The sequence below is a fragment of the Zingiber officinale genome, chromosome 11A (genome assembly GCF_018446385.1).
Source record: "Zingiber officinale cultivar Zhangliang chromosome 11A, Zo_v1.1, whole genome shotgun sequence".
NCBI lineage: Eukaryota > Viridiplantae > Streptophyta > Magnoliopsida > Zingiberales > Zingiberaceae > Zingiber > Zingiber officinale.
In genome coordinates, this window is record NC_056006.1 from 79,363,820 (window position 1) to 79,390,918 (window position 27,099).

Consider the following 27,099-nt stretch of genomic DNA (forward strand, 5'->3'; position numbering starts at 1 on the left):
GAAGTATGAACGCGAATATTCGCGCGGTCAAGCAATAGAAAACTGGCGTCTTGATAGGCATGCCGTCCACGTCAGGCCATACGACATCAGTCACTGACGAGGTCCTGTGATGTAGGTAGATGAACGTAGGTCAACGCCCTCAGCAATAATTTATTAACCGGCCGAAGCTCCCGTGTGCCGAAGCCGACCACTATCTGCCGGATGATGCTGATGATCGTGTCTGTTTCGCCGATCGGCCGCCCTCCTCGGCTGCCGTTGCAGACACATGCGATCAACATTGGGTCGAGACATCGTCAACCCCTCTTACGCCTGGCAAGGAGAACACCGCTTTGATCTTCCTGCCGTCTGCTATATCGTAAGCCACTCCACTCGCTGCTCGCCGCGGATTGGAGAGCTCTTTACGGACCCTGGGTTATTTCTGGCTACGCATTTGACCTTTGCTTCCGACCACGTGAATCTTATCTGTCCTCGCGCTGCCGCCCTGTCCCCAAAGTGTCCTCGAGACGAATCCCCGGGTGATCTTGTGGTGAGATACTACAGATACTAAGATACTACTTGACCCAGTGGCAGGTGCCCGAATTGGCCGACCAGTGGTGTGAGGATGAGCATATGTGACGATATTATTGATTCAGTGCGCGTGCGCAACCAAAGGCTTCTTTCTCAAGTGGGATAGCTAGCCCAGCTCACGGGACGAAGCATTGCGGTCGAAGCCATAGCTATAGCTGAGAGAGCTCTCGAGGTGGGTCACCGATCAACCTAATCGATAATAAATTAAATGTTTAAAAATGATATTCGGGCTCCCGTAGACAAGTCCGGCAACGAACATGAGATAGGTTCAAGAATCACCGCGCTGATGAAGCCGTCGTCGAGAGAACCCACCTCCTCCACTCCAAGTTCTTTTTTGGGTGGTAATTACGCCCATTACGCTTGCTTCACGTATCGTATCATCTGGTGTGATGCTTCTTCTTCTACGGCCCATCGGAGTCCTCGTCCGGTCGGATCGGCCGGGCGCCCGAGATCATTCCATCTCTGGCTGTGACGTTTCTTATCTTTTCCTCCTTCGATTCTAAACTCGGGCTGTAAGCGGGTTTCGTCACTCTCCGCGGGAGTCAGTCTTCGCCAGGTATGACCTTGACCTGACCCTCTCATGGATCGGCCTTTTGCTTGATGCTATGCCTATGTCGATTCCTGGGCTTGAACCACGGGTCACCGAGTGTGTTGGAATTCGTCCCGTGAATTTATAACATTGTGGATTTTTTCTGCGATCTCACATGCTGGAGCCCAGCAGCCACATGCACCACATAAGTCCCTTAAGGCCCACATGTGGCGCGCTGTCACGCTTATCTCTATCTCATTTGTTCTTGCAGCAGCTCGGCTCTGCGCTTCCTGTCAGAACGTACTTCCATGATATACAGGAGATGGAAACTCTGTCTCATCATGGAGATGAGTGATCTAAAAAAAGCCGCCTTACAGGTCCAGGTGAATGCGTATTGACCGGCCCCCATGCCCGCCATCATCTGATCTTGCTGAATTTGGAATGCTCAGCGGATTATTCGCGCCTGTTGTGGGAACAAGTTGACACTTGTTTACGGTACGTCGACTCGCATGAAAAAATCAAAGTTAGAGTTATGGCACCGCTTCACGTATCGATGGTAAACCATCCGGAGTTAACCCCAGACCATTGTAATTAACACCTAGATAACCCCACGCGTAAGTTATCGTCGATTTTCTGTGAAGTGATCGGATGTGTCCCGTATATTCTCACAATGGAGTGTAGTGTCGGGTGTCGGGGTGGGGATCCCTCTCGTGATTCTTGAGAATGATGATCCTCCGTTGATCTCGGTATCCTCCTCGCGTGCCGAATCCCCTTTTCCTAGCATCCCTTTCCTTTCTCGCCCTCATATGATGAGAGCCCTGAGGCCTGTGCCACCCTAGGCCTCCTTCTTCCAGGGTAGGTGAAGAACAGCGGCTGTTGTTCGTATGTGTCTCAGTGTCGACACTTTTTCTTGACCCCTCTGGTCAACCATGGTCTTCTTCGGCGCCGACTCCCGGGTAGCGCTGCTCATCACGATGCCAGTTTTGGGTGTTTCATTTGTTGGGGATTTCGTGTTCGTTCATCCGCCACTTGAACCTGCTTGAATCTATTTCCAATTCTCAGATCCACCGCATAACGACGAGTCTTACAATCACTACCAAGTCATTTGTGCCACGCACGTGCGAGCATGAACTGGCAATTCTAGTCTTGAAAGGTCCAAATAATACGCTGGGAGCGCGCTGTGCAGTGAGGCCTCCCCTTTGCTCGTTAGAACCGTGACACGGCTCCGAGTCTCAAGTCACAGAAATCATCAGAAAATAGAGGAAGGAAGCGAAGTGAATGGTGGTGGTGCAAGATGGACTTATGCGCTATCCACGCATGGCGCCTCCTCCTTATATAGTAGCTTGGTGGTGTATTGGCATTGTGACGTAAGACGCCAGATTCAATCGATCAATCGGAAATCCCTGATGTCTTACTATAACGCTTAACCGCAGCCTGTCAAGGCGGTGGAATCTTCTCCCGTACGATTTCCTGTCCATTCGCGTCGTCAGCCGGCGGCATCGACTCCCAAAAGGATGTTAAGACATATTTCCCTTCTTAAATGTCAGCCGTTAATCTGATGTCACTTCCTTGGGTCTATCCGGCCGACTCACTCTTTGGTCTTCGACGGGTATCTCTATTCTGATCGGCATGAGTATCTCTTTCCCCGGCCCACCTTAGATTCGGCCCGCCTGGCCGACCGGCTTGTAGGGACTTCGGCTCGGCTAGTCCCTTAGCTGACCACCTCTTGACTTTGACGACCACCTAAGCATTGAACTTCCTTGGAGGTGGGTCCTCCTGGATTATCATCGGATCATAGGTCATGTGAGGTCATGTGAGGTGGTATAAAAAGGGGGATCTTCTTCGTTGGCAAGGTACGCAAGTTCTAGCATCTTAACAATGTTTTCACTTCAATTACTATTCTTCTTCTTCTTCCATCGGTGAGAGGAACTAACTTGAGCGTAGGAGGGCCTAGCCAGGGATCCCCACCCCAGTCTTAGGTCGCTAACGCTTTGTTGGCTCGTCTTATTGTGCGTAGGAGCGTGGAGGAGTTTCTTCAGATCGTCGAAATTCATCTTCATCGAAGGTCATTGTCATCGATCGGAACCAGTGCTCATCCTCACAGATCTCAGACAGGATCAATGACAGTTAGAGAAATTCATCTATTACCTTGATTGCAATACCTATAATTAAAAACACTATCCCCAATGATATATCTAGAATCGAAGAAGATGACCGACAGGTTGAATGACTTTCAAAATTGATCGTGAGAAGATTATGAGCTGGAGGAAGATGGCACCGAGTGATCCTACATATAAAAATGAAATGTAGAGGGAATAAAACATCAGTGACCAGGCCAGGAGTCTCTGACACAGGCATTCAGATACTCAAGTCAGACCGAGAACTTCAAAAAAGAAATGAAGAACAACAATGATACATTGTGAGATATGATAGCGAAGTATATCTGCACCTATAAATGAAGAACCCCATATATAGTGTTATTTTTTCCCTTTGCATGAATATTGATGCATTACTGAAACAAATCCAATCATTCTTACCCTCTGACAACTTTCCCAATATAGACCCACTATTTCTGTGCTTTGCAGGGTAGAAGCTTTCGCTGTACGAATTACACAGGGCATATTTCCTTGATTCTCTGACAACGGTTACATAAAATGCCAAAAAGGGATATTAGACCGTTAGATTGATGGATTATGAATATGCTTTTAATGGTGAGCCGGCCGAGTCCCCTCTATTGTTTGGTCGAACCTTGTTCTCGGACAGGGTTGAGTCAGATAAGGATTATTGACCATCTTGAGGACTTGGCCTCTTTGAGGACTCGGCCTCCTCTCGGACAAGGAGTCCGGTAGGACCATATGCTAGAAGCTTCAATCATGCCGAGAGGACTCGGAATCCAATCAGACGAAAGATCCGATTAACTTAAATACTTGACCGGCCCTCAACTCGGAATCCAATCGGACCAAAGATTTGATCGGCTGCTAAGCCGACAATGTGGCCATGCTAGCCTCGAATGTTGACATCTCCTTAATTTTGACCATCACATCAACTATCTTCCTTGATTTCAATCCTCACTTTAGGGGTCTACTTTAGTTGTTGTATCACCCAGGATTAAGTAGTGATTAGATCTTTAAATATGGATATATTCGGCTACGGTAAATTATAAGGGATTTTTTCTCCCATAAATAGTAGATAATATATTATTATGAACATCTCCTAATTTATCCTAATGATAAATAATAAATTTCTATAGGACTGATTCAACCCTCTTAAAATTAATCGACGCCAGAAAAAAAAAACACTATAATGAAATCACTGAACCTCTTTTATTTATAACCTTTTCGATTTTCATCATTCAAGAGAATAAAATTATAATAGCTTAGCGTTATCTACAATAACATTAAGTAATTTTCTTAAAGGGGCACTTTGTATCTTATTTTTACCCAACCAAAAAGATATCATAAGATATCTCAGTGCAATAATTATTGCATATGAAGACATAATGTAGAATATCTTTTAAGAAGAAATATGGAAAATTCACTCTTTTATATATATAATATCTTTTATGAAGAAATATGCAAAATTCACTCTTATATATATATATATATATATATATACATATGCACACAATATGCTTTATCATTAGAGAAATTTTAAATATATATATTCAAGCTCAAGCAAGAATCTTAGAAAATTATTTTGTCTATCCTAATTTTATTATAAGAAGATATCAACTGGTCCATTGTTCCACATATTTTATATAAATTAACACATAAAAAAACAAATATAAGAAAATAAAGCTATTTTAAAGGACTATGATATTCAAATAGACATGTTCAAACAATCTCTTTAAAATAATCTATAGATTTATAATTATTATAATTAACAATTGTCTCTTTCTAAATATTATCATTTATAATTTTAAAGTTATTAGTTCAGTAAATAACCATTTTTTATCAGGAAAACACCATGGTCAGTTGCTTAACTTCCAAGCCTGTCCTAAATTGCTGTTTTTCAAAAAAAAAAAAAAATCAGGAAACAAAGCCATTTTGTGTCTCTTAACTCTCCAGATATTTTGCACCGACTTCGGATCTGTCGATCCGACGGCTACAATTGCATCAACTTGTGTGACACGTGTGAAAAAGAATTGTCGTGGTCATGGGCTTGCGTCGAAACATGGCGTCTCCTTCTCTTCCCACTCGGCGAAGCCCTCTTCTTCTCGCCCTCATTTTGATCTTCGTTTCCCCGATCTTCTCGCTGGCGATTGCGTCCATGGTTGGAGACGTGAGAGAGACGGAGGGGGCGCAGAACAGCGCAGGCATCGAGGAGCTCGGCCGCTTCGCCGTCGACGAGCACAACAAAAAAGAGGTCGCTTTGTGTTTTTCTCTTTGGTTGGACATAGCTTATGCTTATTTCCTTATTTTGTTAAAGTTTCTTGTCACTGTTTGACTTAAATGATCTTTTTAGTGGTTCTCACCTGATTCGTTGTCTCCTTCCTCATGTTCTTTCTTGTTATTGCTTATTACTACCTTTGTTGACCAAGGAGTAACTATCCTCGAGCTATCTCATCATTTTTCCTCTTGAATTGAAGAATTGCATGTTAATCTCTGTTAGTCATTCTGTACTCCTGTAGGGATGCTTAGACATTTATAGGCTGGGATGTTATTTTGATCTAGGGTCAATAATGTAAAATTCTTGTATTCATATTTAGTCATATTATAATCTCGTGAAAATTGCAAATCCGTTGTTGTGGTGGATGTGTTATGGCCATCCTGTAATCCTGGACCTTTGGAATCATCTATAAGGCTAGATGGCTTTTTTCAGTATGGCATTACACGTTTAATTAGATCTCTTGTATTGGTGGATGTGCTTTAGACATCTGTAATCCTGAAGCTGTGCAAATCATCTTTGGGTCAGTCATAGTGTCTAATTTGACTTTAGTTAATCTGTAAGCAGTTGCAATTTCCAATCATTATTATCGTGTTCGATGCAAATTTAAGTTACTTGCAACTCTTTCAACTTGAGGGAGGGTATCAAAGGAAGGATTCTAGTGGAACCTGCCCGATTCACTATGGTGTTTTATCTAGGATTTTAAGGAGCCACTGGCTGATTTTAATTGTCTCAAACAAACAACTTCATGAATTTTACATTTGCAAATTGGTACCCTCTCACTATTAGTTTGAGGGGGATATGAACAAAAATTGCAGCTGAGAAATTGTCAGAAGTCATCATCCTGTTGGAACTATTGCTTAATTGTATGATATGCACTTCCATATTTTTGGATAGAATTATTCTCAATTGTTAGAATCAGTTGCATGTCTTGTATCTAGATTTTTCATCTATGTATGTTCCAGGTACAATTAAATATCAATTGAATGATATTTTGCTATCTCCAAAATTTTGTATGCAATTAGAGATTAAGATGCTAGCATGTGGATTGAAACCTTAAGCCAACAGTCCTATTAAAATTTATTGAATTTCTCCTTAGGTATATAATTTGAGTCTCTATGACAGTTACTTGCTCATATGGGGCTCCAAGATCCATTTTTTTGTAAAAGAAAATACTTTATTCTGGATTAAATGTATTTTTTTTTCAAGTCTGAAGAGAAGGAAATAAAACATGAATAAGTTGATTATATTCTGTTAATGCTAGATTATTTCACATTACAAAGAAGATTTTTGGGTCGGTGTGATTTCTTTTCTTGTCATATCTAGGTTCTAGTTTCTTGTGGAATTAAGCGGATATTATTACTCTGTATAGTTTTATAATGTATTCCTTATAATGTATTCCTGTTGAAGAGCTCTCCTTTTCAAGTTACAGTTGTTTGGTTATTTTACTACTCTCATCACAAGGAAAATGAGGAAATGGCTAGGCTAAGAAAACCTCAAAAGTTAATAAAAAGAGAGAAATCAAACAAAAATAATAATAGATCATGAAATAACATTTCAATGTTTGCTACTGAATTTTAATGGAGATCACAACATTCCTGTTTCATTCAAACGAAATGTTCCAAGTGAAAAGGGGAGAATTGGAAACCAATATAATCGATAGAAGCTTGTCATTCACACTCTCTAATTGGATAGTACGGAAGAGCATTTTTTGCAATACTAACACTTGTTTTGGTAATTTTGCCTCCTGCTCACACAGAATGGACTTCTGGAGTTTGCACGTGTCGTAAAGGCAAAAGAGCAAGTTGTTGCTGGAACACTTCATCACTTGACCTTGGAGGTAATTGAAGCAGGGAAGAAGAAGTTGTATGAAGCGAAGGTATGGGTCAAACCATGGCTGCACTTCAAAGAGCTGCAGGAATTTAAGCATGTCGGGGACTCTCCTTACTTTACTGGTGCAGACCTAGGTGCTAAACGAGGTAATAATATATAGTGCCTAATTCTGAAGTACATCGGTGTTCTATGTATGATGGCTGCAGCCTATAGTGATCAGAAGGTTTAATTTTTCCAACCCTTGTCACTGCAAATTTCCCTATTTTGTTTTGTATGGTCTGGTTGCTTAGAGAATCCAAGTCCACTTTTTCTGCAACTACTTCCATTTTAGATGAATTTTTTTGATCTTGAGTCTTATCACACTACGTACCTCCACTTTCTCGCCTGACCTTTGGGCTCATGATATAGACCTCCCTTTTTTGCTTTGAGGAAAAGAAAGGCCCAGGCCTACCCTATAATTTATAAAAGGAAGAGATCTGCACAAGGTGTGTTATGCACATGAAATATGGACAAAAAGTCGGGACCCTGTGTATGCCTCAATGTCTGATAGCAGATATGCATGAAGGACAAATAATCTTTTACTTCATTAGAGGTCGGTCAAACAATCTTTTACTACGTTTGGGTCAGTCATGCTTATGTGTAGCGGTTGTAAACTGGTTGATTTTGGCAGCCTTTTGACCTTATTCAAGATGGTGACTGGTTGATTTCCCCCCTGCTTTCATTGCACTATACATAGGCGAGAAAGATGAGAAGGAAAACAAATAATAGGAGAGAGTGGGTGAGGTGACAAAAAATATATCTTATTTATTTAGAGAGAATTTAGTGGAATAGAAAGACGGATAAGTAAGACTAATATCTTTGAATCATCTCTAATATGAGAACTGTGAAGAAAAGTGAAAAAGTGATTTACAACACTATGTTCCCCATCTGACCAGAAACTTCATCTGCTCTTTGCATTTGGGCAATCCGACAACATAGAATTTGCATTCTCTATTATTTCCTTTCTTTCCCTATTAAATGACATGAATGAACAAAATTAGTCTTTCTTCCTCGCTTACATCCTATCTTCCCTAATTCTTTCTCTCTCTCTCTCTCTCTCTCACTCACACACACACACATGGGGGGCGCAACCAAAGGATGCTGGGCTTCTGAGCTGGCCACCACATGCGCTTCCCGATTTATCCTTGTGGCCGGTGGAAAATTTCCGTGAGGCCGGGTCGGTCACCCCTAGTGATAGTTAATGAGGCTAATTGGGATTATCATTTTTTTTCCTCATACACACACACATGTTGGAGCAATTTAAGTGTCATAGGTTTTGATGTTTGGGCAAAGATTTAAGTTAGGTTTATTATTATATTTGATATGCAATGTGAGCGTGCATGATACAGGTACAACAAGTGGCGCGAGGGAAGGAAAGCTCTAGTCTTGGTGGTGTAAGTCAAGCATATAGTCTGAGGAACGTAGTTAAGTGTGACTGGCAATAACGAAGTGCTGCGACCGCATGAGCAGTCAAGACACAGCTGCATGATGAGAAGCTCAGGGCGAGCACGGGACCACGACATGGGAGACATTCAGGGACGCAGGTGGACCCGAAGCTAGTTGTGTGTGTAGGAGACAAGGTCGACTATAAGGAATTTACTACAGGTAAAATTGGTTACCTATCAGTTAAGCGCTATAGTGATTACTATATACTATAGTGTCTACTATAGATGATATATGTTTTATTATTTGATCTGATATTCTCAAATTAGGTGTATGTCAGGATATCGGTGTTCGTATCGACCATTTCTTTCCTACAGAACGGCCGGGGTCGCTTTCCTAATCCATCGTTAGAGATAGAAAGTGATCTCGAACCATGTCTCCAAGTGCTCAGGAAATAGATCTAGTTCATGTGTCTGAGTGAGTTATGGTGAGGTCCCCTACTACGCGCCAGTGGGTCCGAAAGTACTAACCAGGGCGCAACGATTTGGCCTACTACGAAGCCGTGTGTAAGGTGATAGTGTCCCAACAAGTGTCTTGGGGTCTGGGCTATTTATTAGTTTGTGTTGTATTTATATATGCTACCGCCTGCTAACGAAGCGAGCTGGTAAACGCAATAAGGATGATGATATCGGACCTTCACCCCTTCCTTAGTAGCGCGGATGGACATCGCTCGCTCGCTCGCCGCTCATATGGTCTTTCCTAATTAGAAAGCTTGGGATCGAAGTCGAATGGATGATGAACCGGGATGTGTCCACATCCACATTATCATTAAGCGACCTTCTTGACGGGTATTGGATCCAAGCAAGTTGATCGAACTACCACAATGAACCATTGCCATTCAGCCCGGACTCCAAGGAAGGGTAATTAAATTTTAATTAATTTATTACCTACCTCCTGATATGTAGCGGGGGTGAGGTGAGGTGCTTAAATGAGCTTTAGAGTAAGGTGATTACCTCTCGAATGGCTTCAGTGCGGTCTTAAGGCCTTTAGAGTAAGGTGCATGTCGAGGATCACTCAGGTTCGGAAGCGAACTCAACTCACTCGAAGGACATCTGACATCCGAGAGGAGAGGAAGATGACACGCGGTATCAATCCATCCCTTTAGGAAGGAGGAGAAACGGAAGGTATCATCATCCACGTATTGAAGGAAGAAGAAGTGTGAAGTCTGTCGTCGTCCAAGAAGAGGAAAGGAAGAAAGAGCTCCTCAAGCCCTCCGACTCGTGTGTTGGAATGTATAGCCTAAGAGCTACTTAGATAAACGTTCATCTATCTTAAATAAGAACTGTAAGTCGTAGTCGAATATCTCTTATAAGCTGTTAGTTGTTGTTGATTAATTTATATTCAAGATAATAACCGCATGGTCATGTCGTGCTACAGGAATCGTTCATTCGTTATCCATAAATTATAAAAGCAAGCGGTAGTCAGTCATAATGGAATGAAAGAAGAAGACGAGCTATCGGATAATAATTATTGATTGTAACTTCTTAACTTCAAAATTGGACATGTCGAGTGGAATTATAAATTCGCGTGTGTGGTGTCTATATTTCGACGATAAATAATAACAAGCACGTATATCTATCTCATGGAGTGTTTCCCTCGAGCAGTTAGATTCATTATAGCAGATCTTCTTGTCAACGGGGTTGGTTATAGGTGCTAGCAAGGCCAAACATTATCACGCATCGGTAGTTCAGAATAGTAATCTAGTCATTAAAGCTCGGAAATATTGAATTAACTTAGACTTAGACTTGGTAGTCCCATACTTATAAGGAGTCGCACGATCAGGCGAGACTATTAAGCATTGGAATTGCTGATCTAAACCCGGAAAGCTTAAGTCCGATCACGGAAGGGCCGAAATTATAAGTTGGTAGGTACAATAATTCTTAGATAATTCGAAATTATTATTAATATGACTGATTAATCACCTGGTCCTCATGCTCGGTGATCATGTCAATTTGCTTACACTTACTCCACCTTACATAGCCATCAACCACCGTAGCAACCATCTTCAACTTTCGACTGGTCCGTGCTTTCGAGACAGCTGTTGGACATAGCCAGCATGGAGCCCATGTAAATGTGGATAGTTTTTATCTTTCGTATATCCTAAATATCTTCCGATGATAGACGGTTTCTAAAAGATAGCTCAAAAGTCTTTCCTTTTATAGTAAGGAATAGATCCAGTTCGATAAGAAAGGATGTCTTTTGTGTAGCATAAGGATTTAATTTTGGTGTTTTCCTTTTGATATTAAATCTTTCCTATTATAGTTTCTGATTAAAAATAATATTTGATGTTTTTTATTTGTAGATTGAGAAAAAGATTTTAATTTTAAAGATAACTTTCCTTTTTGGAAATCATCCACGTGTTCTAATAGAGAGATTTTAATTTATAAAATTTCCTATTAACTTGACCGTGAAGGGAAAAATTATTAGAGAAAATTTTTATTTCTTAAGAAACAAATAAAGGAAGTTTTTTTGTGTTTAAAACTTGTCTTATTGGAGGTATATGTCGTGTAAAGGTAAAATAGGGTTAAAATTTTAATTAAATTTTATTTATTAACTAATAGCGAGAGAATAAGGGAATTTTAATTATAATTAAATTTCCTTATATGCCAAGAACCAAGGAATATAAAGAGAGTGAGGTGTTTCACCACAATATATCTTCTATAATTTCCCTCTCTTCCTTGGTGTGTAATTTAACCCTATTCTTCTCTCTCTTCTCTTCTTCTTAGTGGCGGTGCATTTTTGGAGTTCTTGTGGTGGTGGAAGAAAGAGAGAAAGGAGAGCTTTTCTTGCATCCCTTGGAGCTTGGTTGGTGGTAGAAATGTCTTGGAAGGTGCTGAAACTTGGAGGAAGGAAGAAGGAGCGGTGGTAGATTCTCATCTCGGTAGATGTTGCCTGAGATAAGAAGAGAATACGATGAAAATCAGAGGTTATAGAAAATCAATTATAAAGAAAGATATAACTAGTAATTGTTTTCGCATACTAGTTTTCTTTGTATAGTTTTGAAATACCATAAGAGGCATATGATTCTAGTAATTTTGAATTTGTGATTCGAGTTTGTTTGTGTTTTGATTTGTGAAAGTTAGATTGTTCTTTTAGTTAAATCTAGGGTTATAAAAAGGATATTCATTGAAAGGCTTTGTCTAGGAAGTGGTGGATGCTTCCGTACCTAAGGGCCTAGATTTTCGGTTTAAACAGGCAGGAATTAATATTTAATTGATTGTAACATGGGTTGGATCATAATGTTAGCGTCGTTTGCGATCAAGTCTAAATCACTAAGAATAAGTTAAGTTAAATTAGGTTAGTTTGCGATTATTTAATAAAGAACACAATAGGTTGTTAGTAAATGAGGACTTGGACATACAAAATTTGTGCGGGAGAATGATATTCATAACATATAGCACACAAGAACCAAGAAGAATATTCATCAAGTGTGGTAAGATGGGGCACTAAGAATGGGTGTCCTTAGCTCGAAAAGGTAAAGGAGGTAATTACTTGATAAAGTTGTTTTAAGAACTAACGTGGGTTGTAGGGATGAACTTAAGGAGAAGAAGGCATTAGCACATGCTACATGTGGTGGGACACTACCACGAAGTGCCCGGAGAGCAGAGCTCTTGGGCACTTGAAGAAATGGGAAAAGAAGAAGAGCTTAAGTCAAGTAGGAGCTTCAAAGGTAAAAGGGAAGGTAATCCCTATTTTGAAGTTTAATCTAAGTTCAAATTCCTTCATGCTTGTTAAGAATATTGAAAATTATATACCCATGCATAATTATGGATTTAGGTACAATGATAGAAATAGTGTTAATATGGTAGATAACTCTAGGAAATCATGTAAGGTTAGCCCTAACATGAAACAACCTACCTTGCCTAAGGAGAGGAAGGTGGTTGAAAACCTAGGCATTAATCCCAAGAAGGGGAGACATATACCTAGGAAGGTGGATAGGTCTAGGAATGTCCAAGGTAGACAAGTTGACTCTAGGGTTAAAACTCTAGAGTTGGAAAATCAAGCCTTGAAGTCAAGGCTTGAGGAAATGGAGAAAGTCCTAGATAGGTTCATTATTGGACCTAAATGACTTGACATGTGTTTGGGTGGTCAAAAACCCAAAAATGTCAAATTGGGTTCCTCCAAGACCAAAAGGAGGTCAAGTGCTAAGGTGACACATGACATTGGTAAAGGAGGAGTGACCAAGGACAAGGAAAAATCATCTAAGGCCAATGAGAAGAAATATGATAGGATTGCATATGTTTATAGTAAGGATGAGGTATCCAAAGTTAAGGACAAGAAGAAATTAACTAAAGACAAGTATCTAGGGTTAAAGAGGTAAGTTTTGTAAGTCAAGTGTCACTTGAGGTGCACCGAAGTGACCTAGTCTTAGTGGATGAGTTACCTAGGGAGGTAGCTAAGGTTAAGAGCTCTAGGGGGAGCTCAAAGAGTCTTTGGGACATTTGGTAAATGGATCTCAAGTCGATATTACTTGGGAGTTTAGAAGAGTTATGGAATGTGCCAAAGAGTTTTAGAGACGGACTTGAGTCTCAAATTTAGAAAATTGACACAATTGGGTTGAGTTTCATGTATGAAAATATGATTTAGGTTCATATTGCATAAAAATTAATTTTTGATGTATAGATATCATATAAATTAATGTTAAGGATGTATTATGGTTTAGTATGGGCGGATACATCAAGAGGAAGCTAAAACTAGGACTTTAGGTCATGAACCATTTAGCTAGTTTTGAATTTTATATCAATCTTGAGATTTATCATAAATATATTTTTTTATATATTTTTCCCAACTAGACATTGGTAAAATAAATCTTTGTATAGAATTTGGGAATTTTTGAAGGTGGAATTTCTAGTGCATTTCTGAAGTTGGGTCAGAAGTCCTATTTTTGGCTAAAATAATGTATCAGTCGATTGATACAGTTACCAGTCAGCATATAATGTCTCTGTAAGTTCTTTTTGAAGAGGGTAGTCGACTGAGGTTAATGACAGTCGACTGATACAGTCTGAAAATATGTTTTAGCACTAGGAAATGACCAAAAGAGTGGTGAACATGTATGGGAGATTAATATATGATGTTTATGATCATTAAAGGTTAAATAGTCCAATAATTGGGATATTATTGGAGCTTTTTTTGATGTACGGCAAGGGGGGAGAAGTGTTGGGTTTAAATAGGAAAGTTGCACACCCTTGCAAGAAATCCTAGTTCAAGAGGGAGCTTAAGTGAAGGGAGAGCAATTGCTCATTTATTGGCAAAGGGGGAGAAGTTTAACTTTACGGGAAATATTAGCTCAAGTGGGAGTTTAGGTGAAGGGGGAGCCTAGGCTTAGGTTTCATGACTTATGCATGAGTATATATGCATGTTTATTTGCATTATAATTGCATTTAGGTTTTCCTAATCTCAACGGGTTGCTAAACATAAAAAATGGGGAGATTGTTGGAGCAATCTAGTGCCCTAGGTTTTGATTTTTGGGCAAAGGTTTAAGTTAAGTTTGTTGTTATATTTGATATACATTGTGAGCATGTAGGATACAGGTACAACAAGGAGAGTCCAGGTGTGATCTTGGTAAAGGAGGAAAGCTCAAGGGTGAGTCTTGGCGGTGTAAGTTCAAGCATGTAGTTTTGGCAACGTAAGTCTAAGTGTGACTTGGCAATGGATGAAGTCCCGGAGGCGCAACCTCTTGGCAAGGGAAGACCCGATAACAATGACAAAACTGATAGAAGCTCTAGAAAGCAAGGCGTGAAGAATGGGGAGACATCGCGGATCCAACTGAGGGGCGGCATCGGGGGTTCCCCCCCCCCATGTCGGCGGTGGAACCCCTAGTATTATGGGGTTCCACTGGTGGAGATATAGGATACCGTCCCTTGTTCCATGTAAAAATCGCCCCTCCATGCTTGAATTCCTGGATCCACCACATTCCAAGGGACACGAGACTGATGGAGGAGGTTAGAATGATAGGTCTAGGTTGTGCGAGCAAGGACGAGTGCATGAGAAACGGTACTTGGGTAAAATTCCAGGTTATTGTAGTGTAGCGGTCGACTGGTGTTTTCATAAGTCGACTGGTTGCCGACCATTAACTTGTAATGGTCGAATTTCACTTAGGACCAGTTGACTGGTGGTTGTACCAGTCGACTGATGGCAAGAAAACAGGATGGTGTTTTCCTCTCGAGCTCTATTTAATAAAACTCGAAGTGCTTGAGCATGGTTGACAAAATTAGTGGTGATTAAGCCTAATTAGAGTTTCCAAGTGCTCAAGTAATTTAGTGTGGTCTTTGTGCGAGTTGTGGTGAGGTTTCTCCACCCACAAGGTGCTACGCGAGCTAGCCGGAAGTTTTTCTGGGAATCATCCACCGACGGATTGAAATCATCCACCTTATGGACAGCCGTGGACTAGGAGTAAGTGATCTCCGAATTACGTTACATAAAAATGTTAGAGGTTTGATTGTCTTGGTCGTTGCCTCTAGGTTTAACTTTCTATTTGTTAATTTTGTTTTGTATTTCCGCTGTGCACTAACAAGCGTAGGAAATGATGATTTGGATGATCGACTATTCACCCTCCTCTAGCTGGGCATCAAGGTCCCAACAACACACTCAAAATCTCCTTTTCTTGACTGTATATGTGACATCTCACAAAACTCAAGTCTTTTTAGGTTAACCAATATGAGGTTATATTACTTTGTGGCAAAAGGCGAATACGCTCGTCCCCAGCTCCCCCGCCAACCCGTCCCAAGGTCAACACGGAGGAGGTAAATCACGGGCGGCTACTAGCCTTTGGAATAGTGACTAGCACATAAGGGAGGTATTTATCTCGACTTTGCCGAGATTCGAACTCCAGACCTCATTGTGGCAACACTTAATGGCTTTGCCGAGGTTATATTACGGTTCTTCCATTGGGTGTCTTCGATCTTTCTAATTTGAGTACCAAGCTAATTTATTCTGAATAAAAATCTTAGGTAAATTCCAATTGGCAGTCATACATCTGTTCCTCTAGTTGGGAACTGGGGTGTTAGAACAACATGAATTTTATGCAATCCTTTTGGTGCATATACATGTATGATTGTACACTTATCTCAGTAATCTTTCCCTTTTTCTTGACAGTAACCCATGATTCTCACAAACTCAAGTCTTTTTAGGTTAAGCAATATGGTTTCTTTCTATTACATATGAGCTTATATCATGGTTCTTCTGTTGGGTCTCTTGGATCTTTCCAATTTAGGTATTTAACTAATTCGTTCTGTATTAAGGTCGTATGTTAATCCCAATCCTTAATCCTACAATTGTTCCTCTAATCAGGAATCGGGATTCTAACACAACATGAATTTTATTCAATTGCTTTGGTGCGTTATTTTACAGATAGTTCTATTTCAAAAGCTAAGACAATCCTTCCCATTGCAACAGTATATATTGCAGCAACACTAACTCTGGTAGTACTCATTTTTGTCTACCATGAAGACAACAAACTATTTATTGTTCCTTTTTGTCATCCGCTTGTACTCCATGTCTTTGTTTTCATGTTTCTCCTTTTTTGCAATTTAATTGTGGCATAAAAAATATCCAAATGTTCATATTCAGCCTTCATTTTATAGACTTTGTATCCAAATGCACTTCTATATCTCGTCGCTCTTTTGGAATACAATTTGCAGTTGTACGGAGTACGGGTACCAGTAGTCTTAATACAATCATCTTCGTTTGCCACCTTATAGCTAATTTGTCTATCAACTACTGTTAGAATGGCTCCACATTTCTGATTGAGAATTATTGTTTGACAGAGGAGCTTGGGTCTGGTTGGCGTACTGTTCCTACAAATGATCCTGTAGTCAAAGAGGCAGCAAAGCATGCTTTGAAGATCATTCATGGAAGGTCCAATTCCCTGTTTCCTTACGAACTGTTGGATATCCTCCAAGCAAGGGCAGAGGTCTGGAATCTTCTCTCTATGTTTTGATTACCTACTACTTTTAAATTGTTGCAGATGTAGTTACGAAGAGAAAAAAAAGGGAAGATTTCAAATTTCTGTTATTCTGAATATTTATTAATTTTAAGAAGTTGACTTTGCTTAGGGGATAGAGCAACTCAACAGTACTTATATTTAGCAGCAGGCGGGATCCTCTGGTCCCGCCTGCCAGGGCAGATCCGCTCCTGGATCAAGGACAGTGATAGGTGGATTAGCAGGAGGTGTCCATTAAATCCACCTGTCACTGAACTGGTCTGCTAAATGCGGACCAGAGGATCCCTTCAGTGACCTTGCCTACTATGCTTTAGTTCTTGTAATTTTTATGTATGTTTGTTTCTCTTAAAACATTCCCTGCCCTGATTTCTTTTAGTTTAGTATTTGCTTTTTTTTTGGAGCTCAACCTTTCTTGAGCTGAACCGAGGAACACAGCCCCCTCGATCTTTGTTTCAAGACTTTTGAAATGCTTGAATCGAGCGTTCTCTTTTTCCAAAAAGAAAAATCTCATTTACTGAGCCTTGACATAATTTGAATTTGCATTTCTCCCCTTATAAAGAAAAATCCTTTACACAACAATCACTACCTTGATTATATGGATTTATCCTTGTTTCTTTTCAACTAATAGGTGATTGAAGAAACTGCTAAATTTGACATGCTTCTTAAAGTGAAGAGAGGAAGCAAGGTGGAGGAATTCAAGGTCGAGGTCCACAAGAATCTGGAAGGTAATTTTCTTCTGAGTCAGATGCAGATGCCGGTGGGTTAGGAGTCCAAAAATGAGCAAGCCTTAACTACTGATAGTTGTGTATATTAACTCTTTGATAGTTGTGTATATTTCTGAATGCCTTAATAAACTGCTGGTACAAAGTGAGAAGTAATACAATCAACAATAATAAGACAGCTCTGTTAAGTAAGTGCTTTTATTAAGTTTGCTGTTATATTATTTGATGGTTGTGGCAACCTAGTATACCGACTTTTAATTGAATGAATAGTTTCTACAAATTTGATCCTTTTCATCAATAAACATTTCTAGAAAATTTTCTAATAAAATATGCAATTATATATATATAAAATTGCTCTCCTGCGAAATGCTCCATGCAGAATCGTGCGGTGTTGTTGATTTGGACGCGCCGCGTAAAATGTGTTAAAGCCAAAAAAATAAAAATAAAAATTGTGCTGCACCATTTCTTCACCTCTCTCGTCACGAGCTAGGTTTTCTGTCACTTCTCTCCGTGACCTAATGTTTTCTGTCACTCCCTCTCTCGCTGATGACGTGTTCCTTCCTCTTTGTCGAAGCTAGGGTTTGCTTGCCCGTCGCCTCCCTCTCTTGTTGAACTAGGGTTTCGCAACTGCTCCCTCTCTCGCGATGCGCGACGTTCCTAGCCTCGCACTGTCGTGATGTGCGATGAGCTCCTTCTGCACGACGAGCTCCTTCGTCGTAAACTCTCTCGTAACGACGCGATCCTGTCCTCCCCGCAAGCTCTCTCGCCGCGACATGCTCATCTCCTTCCCACCGCTACATCCTATCAGGTTGTCCTTAAATTCTCCAAGTTGGACAGGGTTGTAGGTCACGCCTTGCTTACAATAGAAATTGATGTTTCGCTGCAACTACAAACATAAACTTAACAGTGGTTGAAGATTTCACAAAAGTTGACAACACTATTCCCTAAAATGGTAAGCTTGATATAATTTGTTAAGTATTTATTATGACTTTATAAATTTCAATAAATATTTGATACATTAGTCTTAGCTGTATGAGTATTGTTTAGAATTTTCAAAATTTGTATTTTTTTTTTTTGGATGGGAATGTAATTGAAATCCTAACATATATATTGTTTGGAATGAAAAGGAAATATTTTTAGAATTTGTTTGATCTGAGTTAAATAAAAGGGCCAAATTTTAGTGGACAAATATCAAGAGAAGTTAATCGTTTTTTGGAATTATCAATCCTTGTCCTATTTTTTAAAATGTCCTTGATCATGTCTTGTTTAACTTTTTTTTCAGGTTTGTTAGTTTTTTATGCATGAAATTTTTTATGTTCCTAATGATGCCCCTTATTTTCTTTTTCAGATATTTTTTTTCTATTTTTTCTATTTTATACTGACAGAAAATAGATTATTTTACTTCTGTTATTTTACTTTAGAAATTGCATGATTTATATTGCTTTAGAAATTATATGACTTGTTCAATCAAGTTTAGAGTTTAGCGTCTCTGTCAAGTTAATTAGAAAACGTAAGTTTGTTGTTTATTTGAAATAAAATGTAGTATTTATTTATCTATTGTAAAATATAATGCGAGGACACCCAGAAATAAAAGAAAATAGAATTGATCAGGAATTCATTCCTCAAGTTGCAGATGATCGAAAGTAAAAAATTGAAATGGAATTTGCATCACTAGAGGATGCATATTCATTCTATAACCAATGCGCATGAGAAGCCGGATTTAGTTCAAAGAATAACACGAGCAGGAAAAACATGCTGACAAATGAAATAACGTGGAAACAAAATGTATGCTTTAAAAAAAGGCATACAGATCTAATGTAGAATAATAAACATGCAAACGCTGATCAACTAACAAGGGAATGAGCATGTGACATAATTAGAATAGGTTGTAAGTCAAATATTGCATTTGCTAAGAAATAGATGGGACCTAATTAGGTTGTCAGTAACTTCATAGAAACTCATAATTATCCACTCTCGACTCCATCAAAGGTGTTGGGACCCCTGCGACAGGCAAGAGGGGGTGAATTGCTTATTAAAAAACAATGTGAACCTTTCTTGATCTCCCAACTCATATTAGTAGCACACTTTATAAAAAGAAAATTAAACAACTAATAAATTAAAGACACTAAGGAATTACTTGGTTACAACATAGGTGGTTGTTAATCCAAGACAGAAAAGAGCACTGAAAAGATTTCCTTCGTGTAGGTGGAGAAGCCTATTACACTCGTTAAATGCACAGAAATGTGTTAGGAAATAATGAATACTGGAGTTGCTGTTGTTGATTTCCTAGCTCCAGGGGTCTTTTTATAGCCCCTGAAAAATTCTATCCGAGGTTGGAATGCGCCTCCAACAAGCTGGAAGGCGCCTCCAGCGAGGTAAGTGAGTATAAGATTTTGTCCTCTCCAACGCCACTTTTTGCCAGTCTAAGGCGCCTTCAAGTGATTGAAGGCACTTTCCATGAAGGCTTGAAGGTGCCTTCAATAGTTTGAAGGCACCTTCCACCAGAAAGGCGCAAGGGCGCCTCCAGCAGCTCTAGTAGTTCCGTTTTGCTCTTCCGCTATTCCGTTCGCTTGGGTTATTTCATCCATCTGGAATTGGCCTCACCCAGATGTTAGGATCATTGGATCGCGGCTAGAGAGGGGGGGTGTGAATAGCCGACCCCAAATTCTCGTTTCTTCCTACAATTTGAGTTAGCGCAGCGGAAATAAAAGATAGAAACAAAACAGGAGAATATCAAACCTCAAACGCGACGATATAACGAGGTTCGGAGATGATACTCCTACTCCTCGGTGTGTCCGTAAGGTGGACGAATCCTATCAATCCGTCGGTGGATGAGACCCCGGAAAACCGGCTAATAAAAACTCCTTCTGGGTGGAGAAACCTCGCCACAATCTCTCTTGCAACAGCAAGATCGGAGTACAAAGATAAAGCAAGAAGCCAAGAACAATATGAATGTAAAAACACTAGTTTGCTTGCCTTCTCGTCGACTGTTGATGAAGCAACCACTTCACGGATGCCAATGACGACGATGAATTTGGAGTAACCTCACGAAGCTTTGAGTGGAGAGCTCAACAAAGCTCGGATAGCAAGGAGGAAGAATAAAAATCGCTTCCTATGGTGGCCTCTTATATGACACTGAAGAAGAAGACAATCTGGACAATCTGATCCTGGTGACGACGATCAACTCCACGATCGATCGGGGCCGGATCTGATCGGTCGACCGATCAGTCCCTATGCTCGGTCCCGATCCCAACTCTCAGAGAGTTGGTTTGGAGGCCTGATCGGTTTGTGGATCGTCGGCCGATGGGATCGGTCGAGACCGATCCCTCTCTCCTCCGAACCGACCCTCGTTTTTGGTTGCCAGTCGATCGGTGGACGATCGAGATATCCTATCGCTGGATCGGTCAACTCGATCCGATGCCCATGTGGATTTCACTGACCTAAACCTAAAGCGGAGACGAGCGAGCTCACCCTCTCTGAAAGCGGCGATGCCAGAGCCCTCTCCGACTTCCATATCGGTCCAGCGTGGCCCTCTCGGCTAGGCCCTCTGCCGAGGCTACTCAGAGACTGACGCAGCATCGATCGGAGAGCGAGCTACGAGCCCTCTTTGACCTAGTCCAGAGAGAGCGAGCTGGCCGACGTCAGGCCCTCTCGAGCTCAGAGAGGCCGGCTCTCGGCTCTGGTCAGGAGAGCACCTCTGAGCCCCGACTCCATCCATCCGGGTAGAGCGAGCCCTCTAGCCCTCTCGGCCTAGTCAGGAGAATGAGTTCAGGCCCTCTCAGGCCTCCCATGCCAAGCTTCCATACTTGGACTTTTCTCCTTGGACCTGACTTTTCCCTTGCCAAGCTCTGCTTGGACTTTTCTGCTGACTTTGCTGAAGCTCCTGCTTGGACTTCCTGCCAAGTCTCCATACTTGGATCCAAGCTTTGGACCTTTTCGTGCTAAGTCTCCATACTTGGACTTTTCGAATCGAGTCAACTTAAGTCGGGTCAACGGATCAACCTTGACCAAAGTTTGCCCACAATCCCCCAGTTTCTATTCTTGTCAAACATCAAAATATAACTTCTCTATTCTTGTCAAACATCAAAATACAACTTCTCTATTCTTGTTAAACATCAAAATATACCTCGAGTCGGTCAACTCGTCGGGTCCTGGTCAACCTTGACCTAAGGTTGCCAACAATCTCTCCTTTTGATGTTTGACAAAAACCATAATCAAGTTAGGTTAACCCGATAACCTAACTCAGGGTTTTCAATAGTTCTCGATGTTCTTCCTCGAACATTCTGAACATTCTCCCCAAACTCGATGTTCTTCCATGTTCTTCCTTGAACATTCTTGTACATTCTCCTCCTTTTGACACACATCAAAAAGAGTGAATCAAGGTCAAGAGTTTCTTCCTAATGAAAGTCCCATACCTTTCATTGAAACCCATAATTTCCCCTTGATACTAAAATCCACAATCAACAGTGATAATCCCATATCACTCATCCTCGAAATCTTGTAGGTAAAACTCCCCTAAAGTCAACTCCCCTTGGCGATAGATAAAACTCCCCTAAAGGTCAACTCCTCCTTGACCATTAGGTGAAACTCCCCTAAAGGTCAACTCCTCCTTGACCATTGCACCAATAATGTCTTGGAGTTTCAACCCTTTAGAAATCTAAGCACCAACTTCCATAGCTAAAATTTGACATTTGAAAATCATTTTTAGCGCTACGATCGGTCACCGCACCGACGGATCTACGATGTCACCCGGACCGATCCACACTACTGGATCCGATGGCGATCCAGACTCCTCGAATCTTCTCCGATCAATCTCACCTCGATAAAATTTACGATTTTTCTCCCGAAATTCAGAAACCCCTAAAAAATTATAGAAAATTCCAAAAATTGTAAAATTTTTAGGATACATTCCTCATAACATATATTATCATGGAAAAATAGTTTTCCATGAAAATAACTCCCAATTTTTAATCTTGATAAAAAGTTTGAAAGACTTTGAAATAGCTCAAGGTTAATCCATCTTTGTATCAACTTGCTCAATGATGAATGCTATCACTAGAAAAGCTTCATCAAGGTTTTTCAAATCAATTTTGAAATGATCTTAAACCATTCAATTTAGGACCATAATCTTAGGGCTAAATGTACATGACTTGTACACAAGTTTTTCCTATGATCCTCAAATTCGAATTAGGCTCATCTAGGTACAAGAACTATGCACCTTGATCCTAACTCATAATCCTAATATCTCACACACATCTAAGGTGTATCAAACACATCCAAGTCAATTTTGATGTGAGATATGGGTTTAGGTCATCTTAAGCTAAGTTCTCATGTATTTTCTAAACAACAATTTGATCTCCATATCAAATTGTGTTTCTACCCTTAAATCAAATTAATTGATCATAAATGCAAGAGATGATGACATGACATAAAATAATATCATAAGTGGAAACATGTGCCAATGTCATGATGTCATGTCATCAAGTATGAAACTTAAATAAGGCATGACATATAACTAACCTAAGCATTATTATGACATTTCAAATGATAATAAAATAAATATGATGTCATGACATGACATATGACAAACAATGTATGACAAATAACATATAACGGTATAGAAAATACCTAATTCTAGCCTTAGTTGCCATTTTTGATAATTTTGATCATTTTACCATAAATTCTATATTTTTAAGTGTAATAGACCTAAAATCATATACTAAAGATTTTTAGATCACTATGTGCCAATTAGATTGACCCTAGAAAACTCCTCAAATGTGGTTGGCACATTCTAATCACCTTAGGAATAATTTTTAATTTAATTTTCAAGGCTTGATTACACCTTGAAAATTCCTAAAATGCCACCTTTTTCCATGAGTAGGTTAACTACCTATCCAATTAAGGTTGGCACACCCTAAACCATCTAGCGTGAAGGAATCACGCTCCTAGGAACCCAATACCTATTTGAGCTCATTGGGTTCACTAAATATTCACTAGGGATGACTTCCCTAGCAACCCTCCTAATGACCCTCCTAGGCTTTAAAGCCTTGGTCATTTGGGACTCATCAAGATCAACTCTAGGGGAGACTCCCCTTGTGACCTTGGTGATGGTCTTCTTAGCCCTAGGTCTTGTTCCATAATCGAATGGAACATTATGATAAGCGGGCTTGACCACTTGAGACTTAGGTTTGTGACCCAAACCTCTCATGTCCTTGGGCTTTGATTTTTGACCCTTAGACCCTAGAGTTGACTTCTCCAAATTCTTAAGAGCCTTTTCTAAAGTGTCAAGTCTTGACCTTAAGACTTGATTTTCCTTCTTTAATACCTCAAGCTTTAATTTTCCATTTTTCTTTGAGGTATTCCTAGGCATATGTCTAGTTGTTTTGGGATTCCTATCTAGGTTTTCCTTAACCTTAGAAGAGTTAACTTTAGAGTTGGCATTTCTAGCATTGTCCTTATCTAGGCTAACATGTTTGACACCTAAGCACATGTATCGGTTTCTATGTTTATCATTATTTACAATTGCAATAAAACTACTAGCATGTGTCTTATTAGAATTGCAATAATGTGCCTTAAAGGATACCTTAGGGTTTGCCTTAGCTCCCCCCATAGATGTGCTTGGTCTCTTGTCCTTGTGAGGTTGCCTCCCCCTTGGACATTGACTCCTATAATGTCCCCTTTGCTTGCATTGGAAGCACACCACGTGCTCCTTGCCCTTGCGTATCGGGACTCCGGCTTCCTTGACTTTTGGTGCCGGTGGAGTCTTCCTAATCCTCTTTGGACATTTACTTTTGTAATGCCCATAATCCCTACACTCAAAGCACATTATATGTAATTTACTTAAGATTAAGTTGCTTGAGTTACCTAGGGTTGAGGATGGATATAAGCTCTCTCCTTCATCCCTTCCGGAGGTAGAGGCTTCTTCTTCTTGCCCCAATCTTGAAGAAGAACTCTCCTCCTCTTCTTCCTTAGATGTTGAGTAGCCCTCAACTTCTAATTCCATATCTCCATGATGTGAGCTACTTGGCTCACTTGACTCCTTTTCATGACTTGAATTGGAGCTCTCCTCATGGAACTTAGCCAAGTTATTTCACAACTCCTTGGCATTGTTGTATCCACCTATCTTACACAAGATATCATTAGGTAATGAAAATTCAAAGATTTTCGTTACCTCGTCGTTGATTATGGATTGGTGGATTTGTTCCTTCGTCCACTTCTTCTTCTCGAGAGGTTCTCCTTCTTTATCCACCGGAGGAATAAAACCTACTTGTACACACTTCTAATTTACTAGGTTAGTCATAAGAAAATATTTCATTCTTACCTTCCAATACGCGAAGTCATCGCGATCATAGAAGAGTGGAATCGTGACGTCTTCTCCAAGTCGATCCATTCTTTAGCTTGTGCTCCCCCGGGTGTTAATCCGACGAAGAGCAACCTCGCTCTAATACCACTTGTTAGGATCTTCGGATCGCGGCTAGAGAGGGGGGGGTGTGAATAGCCGACCCCAAATTCTCGTTTCTTCCTACAATTTGAGTTAGCGGAAAAGATAAACGAAGCAGGAGAATATCAAACCTCAAAGCGATATAATGAGGTTCGAGATGATACTCCTACCTCGTGTCTAAGTAAGGTGGAGGAATCCTATCAATCCGTCGTGGATGAGACCCAAAAATCGCTAATAAAAACTCCGGGTGGAGAAACCTTACATCTCTCTTACAAAGCAAGATCGGATACAAAGATAAAGCAAGAAGCCAAGAACAATATGAATGTAAAACACTAGTTTGCTTGCCTTCTCGATGGTGATGAAGCAACCACTTCACGGATGCCAACAACAGCGACTAATCGATTTGAGTCCGGAGAGGAAGCTCACATGAAGCTTGCGGAGAGCTCAACAAGCTCGGATAGCAAGGAGGAAGAATAAAAATCGCTTCCTTACGTGGCCCTCTTATATGAACTGCGAAGAAGACAGACGAGCAATCAGCCGTTGTGCTCGGCTGAGCTGAACCGATAGACTCGGATCCAGAGGATCCACCGATCGGATTCCTGTCGGGGACGATCGGGCCGCTAAACTGATCTCAGCCAGTCGCATTGCGTGATCGGTCACTGATCCCTCCTCTCCTTTCTCCAGGACCGAAGCGCTCTTGTTCTTGGATCTGATCGGTGACTGACCAGCCACATCGATCCTCAGATCGATCATCAGGCCGTCCGATGCCCATGTGGTTTAGAGCTCCGGCACTAAACCTAAAGCCTTCTGGTCGAGAGAACAAAATCTGGGCCTCTCGACCTAGAGTGGAAGCTGAGACCGAGCATATCCGGGTCCAAAGAGCGAGCGAGCCCTGGCCGAAGCCTAGAGCGAGCGAGAGGCTTCATCAGGTCCGGAGGCGAGCTGAGAACTCGGCCTGGCTCGCCAGAGCAGCTTGACTCCCCCTACCCCGTCGCCGGAGCAGGCTAGCAGAACTTCCAGGCCCTCCGCGGAGCAGCTAATGGCAGAGGCTCTCCTCTCCACCCGATCCAAGAGCGACTACAGTCCTCTCGACCTAGTCAGGAGAAGCGAGCCACCGAGCCCTCTCCGACCTCCCATGCCAAGCTTCCATACTTGGACTTTTCCCGTGCCAAGCTCCCTGCTTGGACTTTTCCGTGCCACCGTGCCAAGTCTCCATACTTGGACTTTTCCCGTGCCAAGCTCCCTTGGACTTTTCAATGCCAAGTCTCCATACTTGGACTTTTCCCGTGCCAAGCTCCCTGCTTTTCCGTTGCTAAGTCTCCATACTTGGACTTTCCTCGTGACAAGTCGGGTCAACCAGATCAACCTTGACCAAAGGTTGCACCCACAATCCCCCAAGTTTTTATTCTTGTCAAACATCAAAATATAACTTCTCTATTCTTGTCAAACATCAAAATACAACTTCTCTATTCTTGTCAAACATCAAAATATACCTCGAGTCGGGTTACCCAGGTCAACCTTGACCTAAGGTTGCACCAACACCAGACCCATCTTCCGATTTTCTCCTCGAGCAGGCTTCCTCCCCGACTTCTCGTCTCTCGAATGTCACGCATATCCTTCTCGTCCATCAGTATACTCTTCTACAGTACCTCGTCCCTCAGATGAACCGAGCCCGTCGGCTTCCTTCCCGTGTCATCTTTCTCGCTAGCTGCGTCTTCCGCTTGACTTCTTATGTTCCTAAGCTTCTACACACTTAGACATAAGGATCAAATACATATGACCTAACTTAACTTGGTTGACCACATCAAAACAATCATGGGGTACTAATAATCTCCCCTTTTTTTATATGCATCAACCCAAGTTAAAGCTAGGGTCTAACAGAATAATAATAAGTTGTAAAAAAAAATCTTGCAATATAGAGAATTAACCAAGTTAATAAAAATTGTAAAAATTTGAATAATAGTAAAAAATATGCTTACTCCCCCTTAACTTATACTTATCTCCCCCTTTGATCATATGAAAAAATATGAAACACTTTTCTAGGGGTTTCTTAAAAAAATTTTATAACCATTTTAACAGTTAGACAATTAAATATTAATTTCAATAATTAGTTTCTAGGCTGTGGTGAGACACTAAATCTTCTTGGGTATTGGAACAACAACCATTTCTAGACAAAGCATTTTAAAGAAAATAAATA

General features: G+C 40.7%; 1 protein-coding gene across 1 annotated transcript; it reads left to right on the forward strand.

The window, feature by feature from the left end:
• Nucleotides 1-5,240: 5,240 nt before the first annotated feature.
• LOC122032110 (cysteine proteinase inhibitor 12-like) lies at nt 5,241-17,682 on the forward strand. The gene is made up of 4 exons (XM_042591358.1): nt 5,241-5,461; nt 7,242-7,461; nt 16,564-16,709; nt 17,368-17,682. The coding sequence occupies exons 1-4, from the start codon at nt 5,252-5,254 to the stop codon at nt 17,503-17,505; spliced, it is 714 nt and encodes a 237-aa protein (XP_042447292.1). The 5' UTR covers nt 5,241-5,251; the 3' UTR covers nt 17,506-17,682.
• Nucleotides 17,683-27,099: the final 9,417 nt, after the last annotated feature.